Source organism: Macrosteles quadrilineatus, unplaced genomic scaffold (assembly GCF_028750875.1).
Source record: "Macrosteles quadrilineatus isolate MER2022 unplaced genomic scaffold, UCM_ALF_1.0 Scaffold_9__3_contigs__length_116548681, whole genome shotgun sequence".
In the NCBI taxonomy this organism is placed as follows: domain Eukaryota; kingdom Metazoa; phylum Arthropoda; class Insecta; order Hemiptera; family Cicadellidae; genus Macrosteles; species Macrosteles quadrilineatus.
In genome coordinates, this window is record NW_026542602.1 from 25,322,846 (window position 1) to 25,337,883 (window position 15,038).

Here is a 15,038-nt window from a genome sequence, read left to right on the forward strand (position 1 = left end):
AGATAGTTTTAAGTAAAAGCTTACACTGTAAATTACGTTTTCCACCATTTTCCAAGATGGCGGCTATTGCCCAAGGGTACCAAAAGGGTACCGGTGGTTTTATGGTCTACATACCCTAAATAGCTCAAATAAATATTAAAACCACTTTTAAAGTAACACAAGCTTTTTATTTTCTTAATTAAATTAAAACTCATGTTTACAAGAATACTAATATTATCAAAATAAAGATATGCATTTTAACATGTGACTTGTTTAAATGTACCAACTTTACAAAACAACTTATGAATAACTAACTTTATGAAACAACTTTAAAGGGACATTTTCTAACACCTACCTTTACTCACAACCTACAGCATAGCTTCAATTTAATTGTCTAGAGTCGTTAGTTCCAATAATGCACATGTGCCCCTTGAATAAACTGAGCGAACAAAACTATATTTGTATAACATCTTTAAAAATCACAATTCTTGTAGGTGGACATTATAAACGTTTTAAATCAGATACATTTAAACTACTTTAACTTGTACACTTAACTTTAACTTTAACTGTCTAGATCCTTATTGTATCCTGTCTAGATTTAATAAAAAAAACTCTGATTGGATCAGATTTCCCCATCAGCAAAGGTCAGAAGTGAAAAATGTTTGGGAATCCAATTTAGATTGGAATACCAATAAGGGAAGCGGAAGCAATCTTTCTCATGATAAGGTGCGTGGAGAGGCTAAAGTAAATCTGTTTTGGTAAGTTTTAGGAAACTGATGAATAATGTAAGTTGCGATGTGTCTTGGTTCGTAACAAACTGTGTTATACTTTAATAATCCCACGACACTGCAGAGAGGGCTAATCCTGATTAGTATTTATGAAAGCAATGCATTATGCAATAAGACCAGCTTCTGAATTGTCACAGGAAAAAAGTTGATTTGCAACTATAATGAACAAACTTTCTTATACCATTTCAATTTAAAATATTATTTATTAAATTATTCCTCCTCCAAAATACAAAGTTTTCTGACCCAGAGAACAATTTATTGTTTGTGTTATTTACAAATAATGTTACCAACTAATTCTATCCTCTCCTTGTCAGGCTTTATAATTTAATTCAGAAATTATTTTTATGAATGATTTCTAAAACACACTTAAAAAAAAGAAGAATGAATATTTCAACAAAAAAATTAAATGTCTTATAAGCAGCCACAGGTAGTGAAAGTGTAACTATAGTTCGGCCGCTTAGAAAGCGACCTTCTCCAGCATTGGTTTAGCATTAGCGCGCAGGTCGTTTTCTAAGCGGCCGAACTATAGTAATTATGTTTGAACTTTGAATTATTCTGTAAAATTAAAGGTACAGTACCAGTACCTATTTTAAAACTTAAGTGATAAAAGTTGTAAAACGATGAGAAGACAGAAATAAAATAGACTTGATGTAAGTTTATAATTGATTGGTCATTCAACCTTATGAGAACTTAAATTAAATCGGCCAAATTAACATGAGCAGCACTCGCCCCTAAGTTGGTAATTCCCGCTATCGTGGTGAAATCGTTAACATCTCCTAATATCATGCTTACATCATCATTACCCATTGCGGCTGCAATCGTGGCAAGTTATTGATTTTGAAAAATTCCATTCCATTCTGTTCTAAAAAAAAAAAAAAATAAAAAAAATGTTTTTGTACAAAACGCTGCGGCCTCATTTTGCTTGCGGTCCTAGACAACGGCCTAGTGGTAAATCCGGCACTGGTTAGGCCTATCTAATATCTTCGCCTTAACATACACACTCTTAATTATCTATTATCTTAATATGTTTTATATCTTTAAAAGATGCAACTAATAGAAGAACTCTCGCTTGGTCCTGAGCTCACTCTCTCGCTACCGAGCTGCGGAAAGCTCGACGAGGAGCTTGAGGAGCTGCTGACCCAGAGTGTGGAGCAGACAATGAGCTCGCTTACACTCGACTGCCAATGCCTTCCTGAGGTTACACCGTTCTGTACAGACCACTGCCACAGGTAATTTGAGCATCCGCAAGATTATACCAGCTCTAAGTAGATTAAAACTATTCCTATTCATGGTGGAAGGAAAAAAGACAATGATTCCTATTAGTAAAAAAAATACACAAACAACTTTTATGTTTTACGAAAATGTAATCATTTTCCAACAAACTAAAAAATAAGAATTTTATATTAATAATGATTTTTTGTGCACATTTTTCAGACATTGAATTTGTATTTTCAATTTTACAGTAGAACCCCTGTTAACCGAATTCAGGTTAAACGAAACAAAGGGTTAACCAAAATGGTTCCAAAGCATACAGGGCTATAAAATGCTTTATTAACTTAAGTCGTTTAGTTTAAATAATTTTCTAACCCATTGTAAATTGTTACACTTTTGTAGCTGAAATAAAACACTGAATTATATAGACATTGTCTTAAATTAATCTTTTCTACACACTGTGGGAATACGTTGGTTATTTTTAGCATATGATGGGTTAACAGAAAAATTGGTTATCCGAAACGGCTCTCCCTCCTTTATTTGGGTTAACCGGGGTTCTACTGTAATAGTTTAGTGTTGAACCTTAATTACCCTACTATTATGTTTGTTTTTAACTCATCTTAAATGTAAGATCTCTTTCTAAAATACACAAGCATATTTTAATTGAAATAAAAGCGATAACTAGTAATATTGGAAATTATTATGATTTAGATTTTTAATCAAAGGAGAAGTTTTGGACCAAACGTGGTATCAGCGACTTGGGAAAAATTTATTTTACACCTTTCGGGTTAATATGGAACTTATGAAAGTTGATCAATTTTTTAATCTAAAATGTAGCAGATTTTTAAGTGGAATAAAACCATATAACATTTCTTTTCATAACACTAAGTCAAATGGGGGTTTTACTGGGGTATTTAGCGTTTGACTCTATAATTAAGTTCTTAACCACAATATTTTGTTATAGAGTCTTGCAAGAAAGTTCAGTACGTCTGCAGTACCAGCCACCACTACCAGTGCTTGACGTAGAGAGCTTTTGTCACTCTTCTTTACAACATCCAGCTGTGCACCTACAAATTGATCACTGCGGAGAAGATAAAGTTAGTAAGCATATGTTTGAAAAACTATGCAATCAAGCTTCGTTTAATTTCTCAGTTTAATCACAGACAAGAGAATCCCTTGGATGTGGGTTAACTGAAAAATGAAGTGTTATTATTATCTAAGAGGTTGTTGCGGACGCGATTTATAACATTAGTAAAACACAACATTTTTCAAAGATCAGATTCCTGGTAAATCATAGTGGAAACTTAATTTCTTACTAACCGTATTAGGGGTGGGGCAGTGAAGTATCCCTAATTTTGAAGGTACATTAAAAGACAACAAAAAATATTACAACCAATCATAATATTGGGATTAAAAGGTTACATCTGGGAGTTTATTTTAATATAACTTAACTTGATTTTAAACAGCGTATCCTGCATGTGGTGTCCCTATACACTGCTGTATTAGGCTTGTCGCACACTACGGCAGACCAGCTCAGGCAGATCAGGTCAGACCGCTCAGGTCCGGCAGTTTTCCCACACACTACGTCCGGTACGACCTTCTCACCGCAGTATTTCACCTCCCTTTTTTTTAGAACCTTTGGAACAGTTACACGGAACTGTTTGGGATAATGTTCAATACAACCATAGATTAAACATACTTGTTTAATCTATGATACAACTGTGACAAAAAGTATAGAATAGGTTAGGCGAAACCGTTATATTACAAATAGCTCCGTTCCTTCTCAACTTTATTATTTTTCCTGCATAAAAATTTAATTATTATGATATACCTTTTTTCCTCCTCCTCATAATAATAACAAGTCTTTTATAGACATGGACATAACCTGTAAGTTAGTTAACTGGTTTCGTTTATTTAATTATTCTTACATTACATCACGAAAACCGGCTTATTCTTAAAAGACAATGATATAATAGCATATTAAGGAAAACTATTCAAAGAAATTGCACAGTTTTGTTAAATTTGCTAACAATGAGAAAGGTTATAAGGTATAAGGTATTGTTGATGGAGCAGGAGTCACAATGAAAAAGCACATACAAATTAAAATCAAAAGTTTTATTATTATATTTATAGTTATATTTTGGATACAGTATTGTGAAGTTCATAATTATAATAAATTTAACTTACCTTCTTCTGTTTCAAAATTCAGCTCCCCAACTATTATTTCAATGGCATGGGCTTCTTCCAGATGCTGGATCAAGTTTTCAAACCACGAAAATTGATGAGAGCAATCACCCTCTGGGCCTTTGGGCAAATAAGCCTTTTCGGGTTGTTTGAACAGTCAGATTGTTCACTACAACAACTATCATGCACATTACGTGTATGGCGCGTTAAATTAAATTTACTAGCAAAAGTGTTTGTCACAAAATGAACATTCAAACTTTTTTGTATTAATATCAGACATACTGATCCAGTAACTCTTTAACTTGAAATAACACCATCGATTTGAGATAAAGTTTCCAATCACTTGACAAAATGGAGGTTAAAGACAGAGATCCGCGAAAAACAAAATGAACGCCTAAAAAGGAAATGGAATGGAACTCTTTGTTTGTAATGTAACGGTTTTAACAAATCTATTCCAAACAGTTCCGTGTAACTGTTCCAAAAGTTCAAAAAAAGGAAGGTGAAATACTGCGGTGAGAAGGTCGTCGTCCGGTCAGTCCGCTCAGCTCACATCCGTTTCAATCGCGGATTACTCCTCTCATACTGCGCATGCGCGAGTAAACCGTTCCGTGGAACTGTGACATATATCAGATATCAGATTTATCTGTTACAACGTGTATACAGTCACACAGTACAATGAATTGAATATAGCACGGTTGTTCCTTTACTTTTACCAACTAGTCTGCGCTTTGTTTTTACTTTAGTATACTTTCTGGTTCTTGCTCATATGTTTGTTTATTATTTTAGGATCTCATGTGCAAGTCCTCCCCCTCACTTCACGGTAATTTTAATATTGACTTACTATCCTAAATTGCTGCCTTTTGGTTTGAAAGAATCTTACTGCATTTTAGATCACCATACCATGTTCTGAGTCAGCTATATCACCATTAAAGTACTATATCTGTGATATCACAATAAAGAATTATGGATCTAGGGCTCAATAAAAACTTTAAAGTAACATACTTTAAAGCTAGAGACATAATTTGTAAATTAAACTTGAATATTAATAGATTATTAGGCGTATACCAAACCACAGAAAACGTACTACTATAACCCAGAATGCCAACCGAATGGTAAAAAGCATTAAGCGGTTTGAGAGAGCTTTAGCAATAGCATAGCAACGCTGGTGGCGCTGCCTACGGATTGACAGGCAAAGCTCTCTCAAAACACTTAATGCATTTTACCATGCGGTTGGCTTTCTGGGTTATAGTAGTACGTTTTGACCAAACTAGCCTAGACCTACCTCAAAATATCTACACTAATATTATGTAAGTTAAGTTATGCCAGTTAAATATTTACAAATTATTGATACTTATTTTATAGTTTGTGCTGAAACTAAGTACTTGATCGCTCGACACTGTATGTTCTGGTCAGGCCTGAATAAAGTTAAATTAAACTCTTGTTTAACAAATGTAGTGACATTGACCATAATGGTATACAGCGTTTGGATGGAATAATAAAAGGAATGTGAGAAGTTGCCTACCAGCCGTCACACTCCTCTGTGTAAGGACTCTAGTCTGACCTGGTAGTGAATGTGTTAAAACGTTGCCTACCAGCCGTCACGTCACACTCCTCTGTGTGAGGACTAGTCTGACCTGGTAGTGAATGTGTTAAAACGTTGCCTACCAGCCGTCACACTCCTCTGTGTGAGGACTCTAGTCTGACCTGGTTAGTGAATGTGTTAAGTTAGGTTCCTTTATTTGAAAATCGGTACACAGAGATGAAGTTGGCCTGATCTAACGGACGGTTTCAGTCTAGCTGTCAATGTTAATTTCAGAATATACATACAGGGTGATTGATATAAGTGTGCCAGCCGTTTTATTCGAAAACCATAAGAGATATCATAAAAAGTTAAATGGTAAGTGCCTTGGATTTTTTATTTAAAAAATTGTAGGCAAGTCAAAAAAATTATTTTAGCCGTCATTTTCCCAATATGGCCACCAACTTTGATTTTTCTTAAGGAACACCCTGTATTTTATGATGTATTCTGGTAGAAAATGTAATTTTAAGACGATTTTATTCTTGTAACTTTTTTTATAGACCTAACCGTTTCAAAGATAATAATGGTTAAAGTTTTGAAATTTCTGCATGAGAAAGAGTTTCGATAAAGGCCTAAGCAAGCATGCCAGCTGTTTTATTTGAAAACCATTCAAAATTTCACAACTTAAACCATTATTATCTTTGAAACGGTTAGGTCTATGAAAAAAATTACAAGAATAAGATCGTCTTAAAATTACATTTTCTACCAGAATACATCATAAAATACAGGGTGTTCCATAAGAAAAATCAAAGTTGGCGGCCATATTGCAAAAAAGGTGGCTAAAATTATTTTTTTGACTTGCCTACAATTTTTTAAATAAAAAATCCAAGGCACTTACCATTTAACTTTTTATGATATCTCTTATGGTTTTCGAATAAAACGGCTGGCACACTTATATCAATCACCCTGTATACGTATATGTTTACCATTTTACTGCATCTAAGTTATCTTCTTATGTATCCAAATGGCCGCGAGTGGAATTGGATTGTATTTTCAATATTACCTTACCTGTGTCATCATCAATGTACTAATATGGGTTTGTTAGGTTAAAAGTAGAAATAAAAATGTATAGAAATTTTTCAACTAAGGAAAAGAATACCTAACCTAAATTCCACATTACGGTATCCTAGTCGATAGGATCTATAGGTGAACCCTACTTGAGGGTATTTACTCAGGGGAGGTATAGAAGAGGCTACGATGACAGCTGTGGGCTTCTTATTAGCTGAGGGAACGCCATTAGCGTAACAATACGACCTGTAGCCATCAGCGTCGGTGGTATAGTGGCTAGCGTGCCGGACTGATATGCTGAAGGTCCCGGGTTCGTATCCCGCCGGTAGCAGTAACTTCTTGTCCAAGATTTTTTCATTATCAGCAAGTTTGGTTTCTTTGGTTCGGTTATGACAGTTTAATTTTATTATTAAGTCATTATAAAATTTTAATTGAGCAATTTCTAGGTTTTTTTTTAAACAGAATTATTTTTTTCTATTACTTAACTTTTGTTATATTATTTCATCATCAGCAAGTTTGGTTAGTTCGGTTAGGTTATGATAGTTTAATTTTATAATTAAAAAATAATAAAATTGAATTTGAGGCATTTATAATTTTATTTTATGAACAGAACTATTTAGCGATTAGTGCTTCATTGCCAAAGTGCTCTCTACTACAGCGCTGTTCACGGAGGAATTTTGAACTAATGCCTCAATCGTACCTCCCCTAAGTCAGACCGGGGGCCGGCGTCTCGCTCCGGCAGCTCCGGCAAAAATCGCTCGCTGACCGAAAAGTGCCGGAGACGGTCTGACCGGACTGAACTGAGCGGTCTGACCTGACGTAGTGTGCGGCTCTACATTTGAATACATGGCTTCCGAATTTTGCCGGAACGGTCTGACCTGATCTGCCTGAGCTGGTCTGCCGTAGTGTGCGACAATGGTTTTTGAGTTCATCATAACTCTGTAAAGCATTTGTTGTGGAGTGGAGAGCGGCCAACCTAAAGATGAATTGCATCCTTCAAGGCATCTAGGGGTCTTCTCATGAATTACCCTAGGCAAAAAAAAAAAAAAAAACAAAACGAAAAAAACACCACCCTAACAAATACCTCATAAAACATTACTCCAATAGAGCATATTCTGTTATTTACCACTCCAAAACAATGAAAATATGGAAGTGTGTCTCGTCACTAAACAGAACCGAAAAAGATTACACATGCTTGCATCCGTTGTTGCCAGTCCCATTGTGTGAGTTCATGTGCAACTACAAGCTTGTATTTGCATTTAGCTTGTTGTTGCATTTAGCTCAGCTTGTATTATTGAGGAGGTGTAGGTCCTCATGGAGAATAAGGCACAGTAAGATTAGGCAACGCCAGCGCGGAAGCATGCTTACAAGCAGAACGTCGAGGAGACTACAAAATCGATCTTCTGATAAGGTAAAACGTTTTCGGGAGTTTGGACGGTTCTTTGAGCTCCAAATATCCCTCCCAATACCTAAACATACACTAAAGTCCTTCGCCCACACCAAGATGTAACAGCTTTGCGGCAGGCCATCCGATAACAAGTTCGCAGTGTACGCTAGCTGCACAGCAACAATAGACAGACTTTTGAAAAAAAAAATGCATCTCATGTGCAAAAGCACATTGCTCACTCGAACAAGCCATGTCTACTACTGAAAGTGACATTCTTAGAAAATCCCAAAGCAACAGCGTCATTTGAGCCTAACCCCATTCCTCCAGTACCACCTCACTACTCACAGTGCCATCTTAAAAGTAGGGATATTTCCCTGCCCCACCCTGTATAATGTCAACAATAATATCTTTAATATCTTTAAACAATATACTGTAGACAATCATATTGTTTTACTTAACAACAAAACGACAGAGAAAGAGGGACCAGAGAAATTATTCTAATAACGTTACTGTAATGCAAATCCCAATAAAGTTGAAACTTGGACTGGTAGTTGTGCCATGAAAAAATGTTTTATAGTACACAGCCATAGATAAAACATACTCCCTTAGTAGTTTTCTTATACTTATGGATCAACTGAAGACAATTTTATTGTCAGTTCCGTCCGGTGCATTCTGTAGAGGTTGTGTCTAATGGTCTAATGGTATTGTCGCGGCGTATGATGGTACGCCAATGTTATAGCATATGAAAACAACACTTTTATGTATTTTAAATAAGAACTGTTTATTTACACTGGACATGAATTTGTTACGAGTGGACTGTATAGTGAATTAATGAGTGAACTGTGAATGAATTGCTTGCCAAACCGAAACTGACTATCTGAACTAAAACTAATGAAATACGAGGAGCAAGGAGGGGTCCACCTCACACGTCCTATAAAGTGATTAGTTAGTGATGGGTTAGTTCTTAACCGTATTTGTTCCTTACGCAGAAGGACGGTCTCAACTGCTCTGTTAAGAAGCCGACTAATTGCCCTAGCTGAATGAATGGGTGGTTATTTGGAAATTTGGATAACGTAACTATCTTCTAACAACATAAATTTAAACATTTAAAGATACACAATAGACGAAACAAATACAATTACTCTCCAACAGGTATGAAAAGTCAAGACTTGTATCTACACTGTAGTTCAATTACTGTTTAGTAGTGGTAGTGTGGCATTGTTCCAGGGTTTTGTCTGTGAGTGGCCCGGATGTGGTAAGGTGTACGCCAAGTCGTCCCACCTGAAGGCCCACCTGCGCCGGCACACTGGTGAGAAGCCCTATAGGTGCTGCTGGGGCGACTGTCCCTGGCGCTTCTCACGATCTGACGAGTTGGCGCGACACCGACGCTCTCACAGCGGCGACAAGCCGTACCCCTGCGCCCTGTGTGGCAAACGCTTTGCCAGATCTGACCATCTCGCCAAACACACAAAAGTACACCGTCGTCAACGATGGAACAAGTCTTTTGTGAACTTGTGACCCATTCTTTAAATTCACCGAGTAGTACGGGATGCCAATATAAGTCATAGAATGGCAGTTTGAGCAATACTTGCCATCCTATAAACATCAGGATCCTTACGTTTCTTTACATTTTAATATTTCTTAACCCAAAAGGTTGATGCAAATTTTGACGACCATACAGTATCCTAATCATTAAGACATCATACCAATTATCAACCTATCTGAATAAAAAGCTTTCAAGCACCTGTAGAAATAAGTCAAATTTACCTAAAATTGCTTTCACAATGTTCGTGATGACAGATGACTTAACCATAGATGCATGATGTTTCCTGTAAAGTTGATATCACTACTCAGGTGCTCAAGACCTTCAGTGAATACCTAGGTGAATGTAAATTATAGTATAAATATCTTGCCAATTTTGTAATTACAGTTGTTAAAATAAATCCTTACTAGTGTACCTGTTGCTCGAATTCAAGGAATTGCGAAGTATTACAGGAGTTATTTTAAAACAATTAACAGTCATAATTTCCGATGACTTTAAAAGAGTCGACTCAAAGATTATGGAAATACTCACGATGTACATAACAGTTCGATATAATCAACATTTCTTGTAAATATCTTGTCATTTTTCAAAAGCTGATCTTGTTTTTTTAGTGTTTTCGACATATGTTTCCCACTCATAACCGCATTAGGCTGTCCATAATAACGATTATAAATAATAAAAAAAAAACAGTATTTCTATTTCTTCTAATTGGTGGTGTTCTATGACTTTCCTATGTTTCCATAGTTTGCAAATCAGCTCTTTCAATGATTGCTCAAAAAATGCAGCACAGTATTAATTCAGTTTTTTTAGTATATAAAATTGTCCGGGTTTTCTAGCTTTTTTCCATTGTAATATTTACGCCAACCTAAATTCAAATAGTAAATATTTCATTTCAACGAAGTCAGTAAATGTTTGTAGCACACGTTTCCTTAAATTGCAACTAAACAGCAATTAAATTATCCAGCTGATCATAATGTAAACAGATGTGTTCTTCCATAAGGATAACATGGGAACTTTAAAAGCCAATAGGGGCAGAGCCCAAGGGGATTTCAAAAATGTATAGTTTGCAAGTCTACACACCTAGAAGAGCATTTTGGTATAACAATATTTTCAGACTTTCATTTGAATTTGAGTAAACTTTATCTGTTTGAAGTTAGGAAGAAGTAAATAGATTACTCTTCAAAAAAGAATAATGTAAAATAAATCAGTAAACAATAAACTTGCTAACTTTATTTTTTAAAATTTTTAAACATTTTATACGTCAAGAAAATACGTAAAGCGTAGAAGAAGGTTTTAATGAAATCTATTTTATGTTTTAGCTTTATGGTAATTCAAGATCATAATGATTTTTCTTTTAATATAAGTTTGGCTTTGCCCATGTGTCTCTCAGATCAATAAATATCATGTCTCCAAAATCAACAAAGTTTTAGACTCCTTCATCCTTGTACGGTTTAGGCTTATATAAGAACTGCAACAAATAATTTCAGTAACTTAATCCTATTCCAGTATTAAAGAACCTATTTTGTGTACACATCCTGTCGTGTTGTGTGTAGGATTATTGGAACATAAATACAAACGGTGTATTTCTATTGGTATTTTGCATCCAATGAAAGCAAGATGAAAGAGAATAATAAGTGATAACATGAGCAGAATGTTGTGTGGACAATAGAGCCACAACACAATATCAATATTGACCTGTAAATAGAGGCTCTGTTCTGCATAATGGTGTTTCACCAAGCCCCGGGCTTACAGCTAAAACATTGGTGTGGCAAAGGGTAAACACCACCCTGACCATCTGCTGGGAAAAACATAAAGGTTAACTTTAATTACCGCACTATAGTACTGTAGTATTATTTTATACTCCTTAGTAACAGGTTCAAAACCCATAGATTGTTAACCGTGTCCTAATTAATTGTTATTATGTTTCCTTTCAGAACTGAGTTTGTATGACCAATGTTTTCGAATATGTCATTACAAAGTTAATCTAAAAACTAATTATAAATAAATATAAATGGTTGAACATTACAACAGGATTATCAATACTACGCAAAGATAATAGCAATAATTTTATGTTGGTGAATAGTTTATGCATAGTTTGCTTTGTATGACATAAGTAACTTTATTTTATTTGACGATTGCTATGCAGGTATTTTCATATTAATAAGCAATAAATAAATTTCATTTTATGATCCAGAAACTGGCCGGACTATACAGTGATATAGTTTTAGTTCCTCACAAACAAGCCTGGCTAATACAACCTTTCGCTTGCAGGTCTAACATACAATGGCTGATTTATATACAAGAACGACCATCCTATTAGCTCATACAATAGACCTTTGTGTATGGAGGGTCCAATAGCTTTTGGATTAAAACGAACATTTTCCGTATCTAGATATTGCCTTAGTCACACAATTTGTTTTAAAAATAATCACATTTTAAACTAATCTGTTTGTTTTAGAGTTTTTTTTTCTTACAAGCAATTAGGGTTGTGATCCAGTTAATAATATTAAACAAATGCTTAGGCTCAGGTATATCAATAAACAAGCAAACTGCAACAGTTTACTTTTCCTCCCGAAGAATAATATGAGAATATTAAATGTACAGTTTTAGAAATTTTCTCCTTTAGCTGTAATTTTACAATAACACTTATATTTTTTCATGTTTGTTTTTTATCTCTATACGATAGCTGTAATACAAATTGGGAATTTTGATTTTTTAAAGTAAACATACTTTTAATAACCTCTTCAAATTATCTTGTATTTATTATTATTGATCTTGCTCGGTTATGCACTTTATCATGTTTATTAATCCTTATACATTAATATAATATTCAGTCAAAATATGAACCTAACTACTGAGTTATCAACGATGTTCAACAGATTAAATATTGCACTGCGTTGAGAGAAGATAAGAACTTTGTCATCAATGAAACATGAGACGAAAGCTCTTCAGTTGATTGTTGTTCTGTATTCACCAGCGCCATCTAGTTAATCAAGATTGAAATCTTACATCCTAATATTTATCCAGAACAATATATTCAACACTTTTATATTTGTATTTTAGATTAAGTCTTTTTTCAACTCTAAACATTTCCTTAGAATATTCATTCTATTACCAAAAATATCATTTAATCTATTTATTTGGTTATAAACCATGAACAATTTTTTTAAAACAATTAATAATGAAGGGAACCTATATACATTTACTGGAAAAGCCTATCGTTACTATGTAATTTTAAAAACGATATGGTTTGCTTTAGTTAGGGTCATAGAATACACCCCCCAACAGTATGTATACGTAGGGCGGTGCACAGACAAGTAGCAACAGTAGCCAACTAGCACTTCCAATACAATTACTGATTTCTCTTTCCTTCCCATAATACCTCCGTATAAACATAATATACGAGAAATAACATTCTAAGAGGATTGATAAAACACGATGTGTTTCGATTCAAGGAAACGGCTGCGAGTGCCGAAGGGAGATGAGGAAAGGACCGACTCAGGTACCTGGTGGGTCTGTGAACCATCCTACGTTATACAGACTTCAATATCTATATCTATATCAACCATACAATACAACTTTGAGTAGAACCAATTAAAAAGTGCAGCCAAGTGAACGGTCATGGAAGTGATCTTATCAGACCAATCGCACGGCCAGTGGTCATATCCCCCGATTGTGCTCGAAATATCATCTACCCAGAACGGAATTGTTCCTTCCCTTATCTCATCAATTCGAAAAAATAAATGCTAACGATTAAAACATTCCTATTGTATAATAATATAATTAATTCGTACATTACAAAAAACACGTTAATTAATTATCTTGGCAAAAAATGCCACTAATGTTAATAATTCATAAGGTTTTATATTATTATATTTTAATCCATTTCACAGTACACAGGAGAGAGCAAAGATGTTAACTGAAAAAAAAACATTTATAAAAAATTTTATGGTATTTTATGGAGATCAACAATAATTATTGTACTTCCTGTGAATGTGTCAACAATAATTTTAAGGTTAAAATTTACACAACGTATTTTGAAAGTATCAATAACATCACATTTATTTGTGAAAGTTAACAAACAATCCATTTATAATATTTATAACTCTTATCATTTTATCATCACCCAATGTAATGAAGGAATATCATTATAGACTACATAATGGGTAAAGTGTATTAGTAGAACATTGATTGTAAGATGTGTTAGTTAAAAGTTCTTTGGAGATTGTAGCAGAAACGCAATCTGCAGAGCTGTAAACCAATGGTTTACTACGTCATAACTGTGTATGAGTAATAAATAACAGTTCGTTATGAAGCCATTCATCTCGAGCCAATAACTTTTTAAAAACCGTACAAGTTGTTGTAGCATTTTTAAGTAGCGTTGCAGCATATTGCACAAAAAACATAAAGTCTCATAACTACTAATCTCACGTCATTAGTAAAAAAAATCATTTAACGTTTTTTCTGAAATTTTATTGTAACGTTGAAGCGCATTGTGTTGAGATTTAGTACTATCTCTAATAATGTTTCTAACATTCTGTGTTTAATATTAATAATTGTTTTCTATACGTCGACACTAATAAATTACCGTTAACATAATTAAGTATTAATAATTATTATATCTAATTATATTTATTCTATAACAGCATTGTTTTGATTTACCACCCCTCTTCCATTCGAGGACTACCCTCCATTTTATTTATTTACTTATTTACTTTTTTATGTGACCACTCACCAACAACAAGCCACCACCTCTCTCTTTCTTCCATCCATCCTGCCTCTGCTCTTAGCTCCCCTATGTCTCTTCGCACCTGGTCCTGCCATCTTAGCCGAGATCGTCTTCCCTGAGGGAGATTTTCAGACACCATTCTTAGCGCATAATCTTCTTCTCTTCTCTTCACATGACCAGCCCATCTCAGTTCTGCTTTTTATTTTTTGCTATTATGTCTGATTCTGTATAGATTTCCCTCAATTCTCTGTTTGTTCTGATCCTCTACCCCCAATTTTCGTTGATGGGCCGTAGATAGTTCTTCAATATTTTGTTTTCAAAAACAATAATTTTCTTTTCGTTATTCTCCGTCAATATGTTTCAGGTCCGTAGAGTGCTGTTGACTGTATTATAGTTTTGCATAGTTTTTATTTTATTTTATTTAATCAGTTTAATAAACCTAAGTTTAGTTTTGGAACTGTAGGTTTGGTCCAAGGAAAATTTTAACGCCACCGTATTAGTTTTACCCCATTTCATTTTAATTTCAAACATATAAAAAGTTTGTTTTGAACTTTTTAATACGTTGTAACTTGCATTAGTACTTAACTAGAAGGAGTGCTGTATATTAATTATTACGGTTGATTATACAA

General features: G+C 34.4%; 1 protein-coding gene across 1 annotated transcript; it reads left to right on the top strand.

Annotated features, from left to right (window-relative positions):
* Positions 1-610: 610 nt before the first annotated feature.
* Positions 611-10,026, top strand: LOC129004218 (Krueppel-like factor 9). Its single transcript, XM_054432704.1, has 4 exons — positions 611-705; positions 1,812-1,996; positions 2,944-3,076; positions 9,365-10,026. The coding sequence occupies exons 2-4, from the start codon at positions 1,812-1,814 to the stop codon at positions 9,653-9,655; spliced, it is 609 nt and encodes a 202-aa protein (XP_054288679.1). The 5' UTR covers positions 611-705; the 3' UTR covers positions 9,656-10,026.
* Positions 10,027-15,038: the final 5,012 nt, after the last annotated feature.

Excerpts from the sequence above, each read along its gene's own strand:
- LOC129004218 (XM_054432704.1), top strand. The coding sequence starts at position 1,812 with ATGCAACTAATAGAAGAACTCTCGCTTGGTCCTGAGCTCACTCTCTCG. Across the intron at positions 1,997-2,943 it reads TGTACAGACCACTGCCACAG|AGTCTTGCAAGAAAGTTCAG; the intron begins GTAATTTGAGCA and ends ATTTTGTTATAG. Across the intron at positions 3,077-9,364 it reads ATCACTGCGGAGAAGATAAA|GGTTTTGTCTGTGAGTGGCC; the intron begins GTTAGTAAGCAT and ends GCATTGTTCCAG.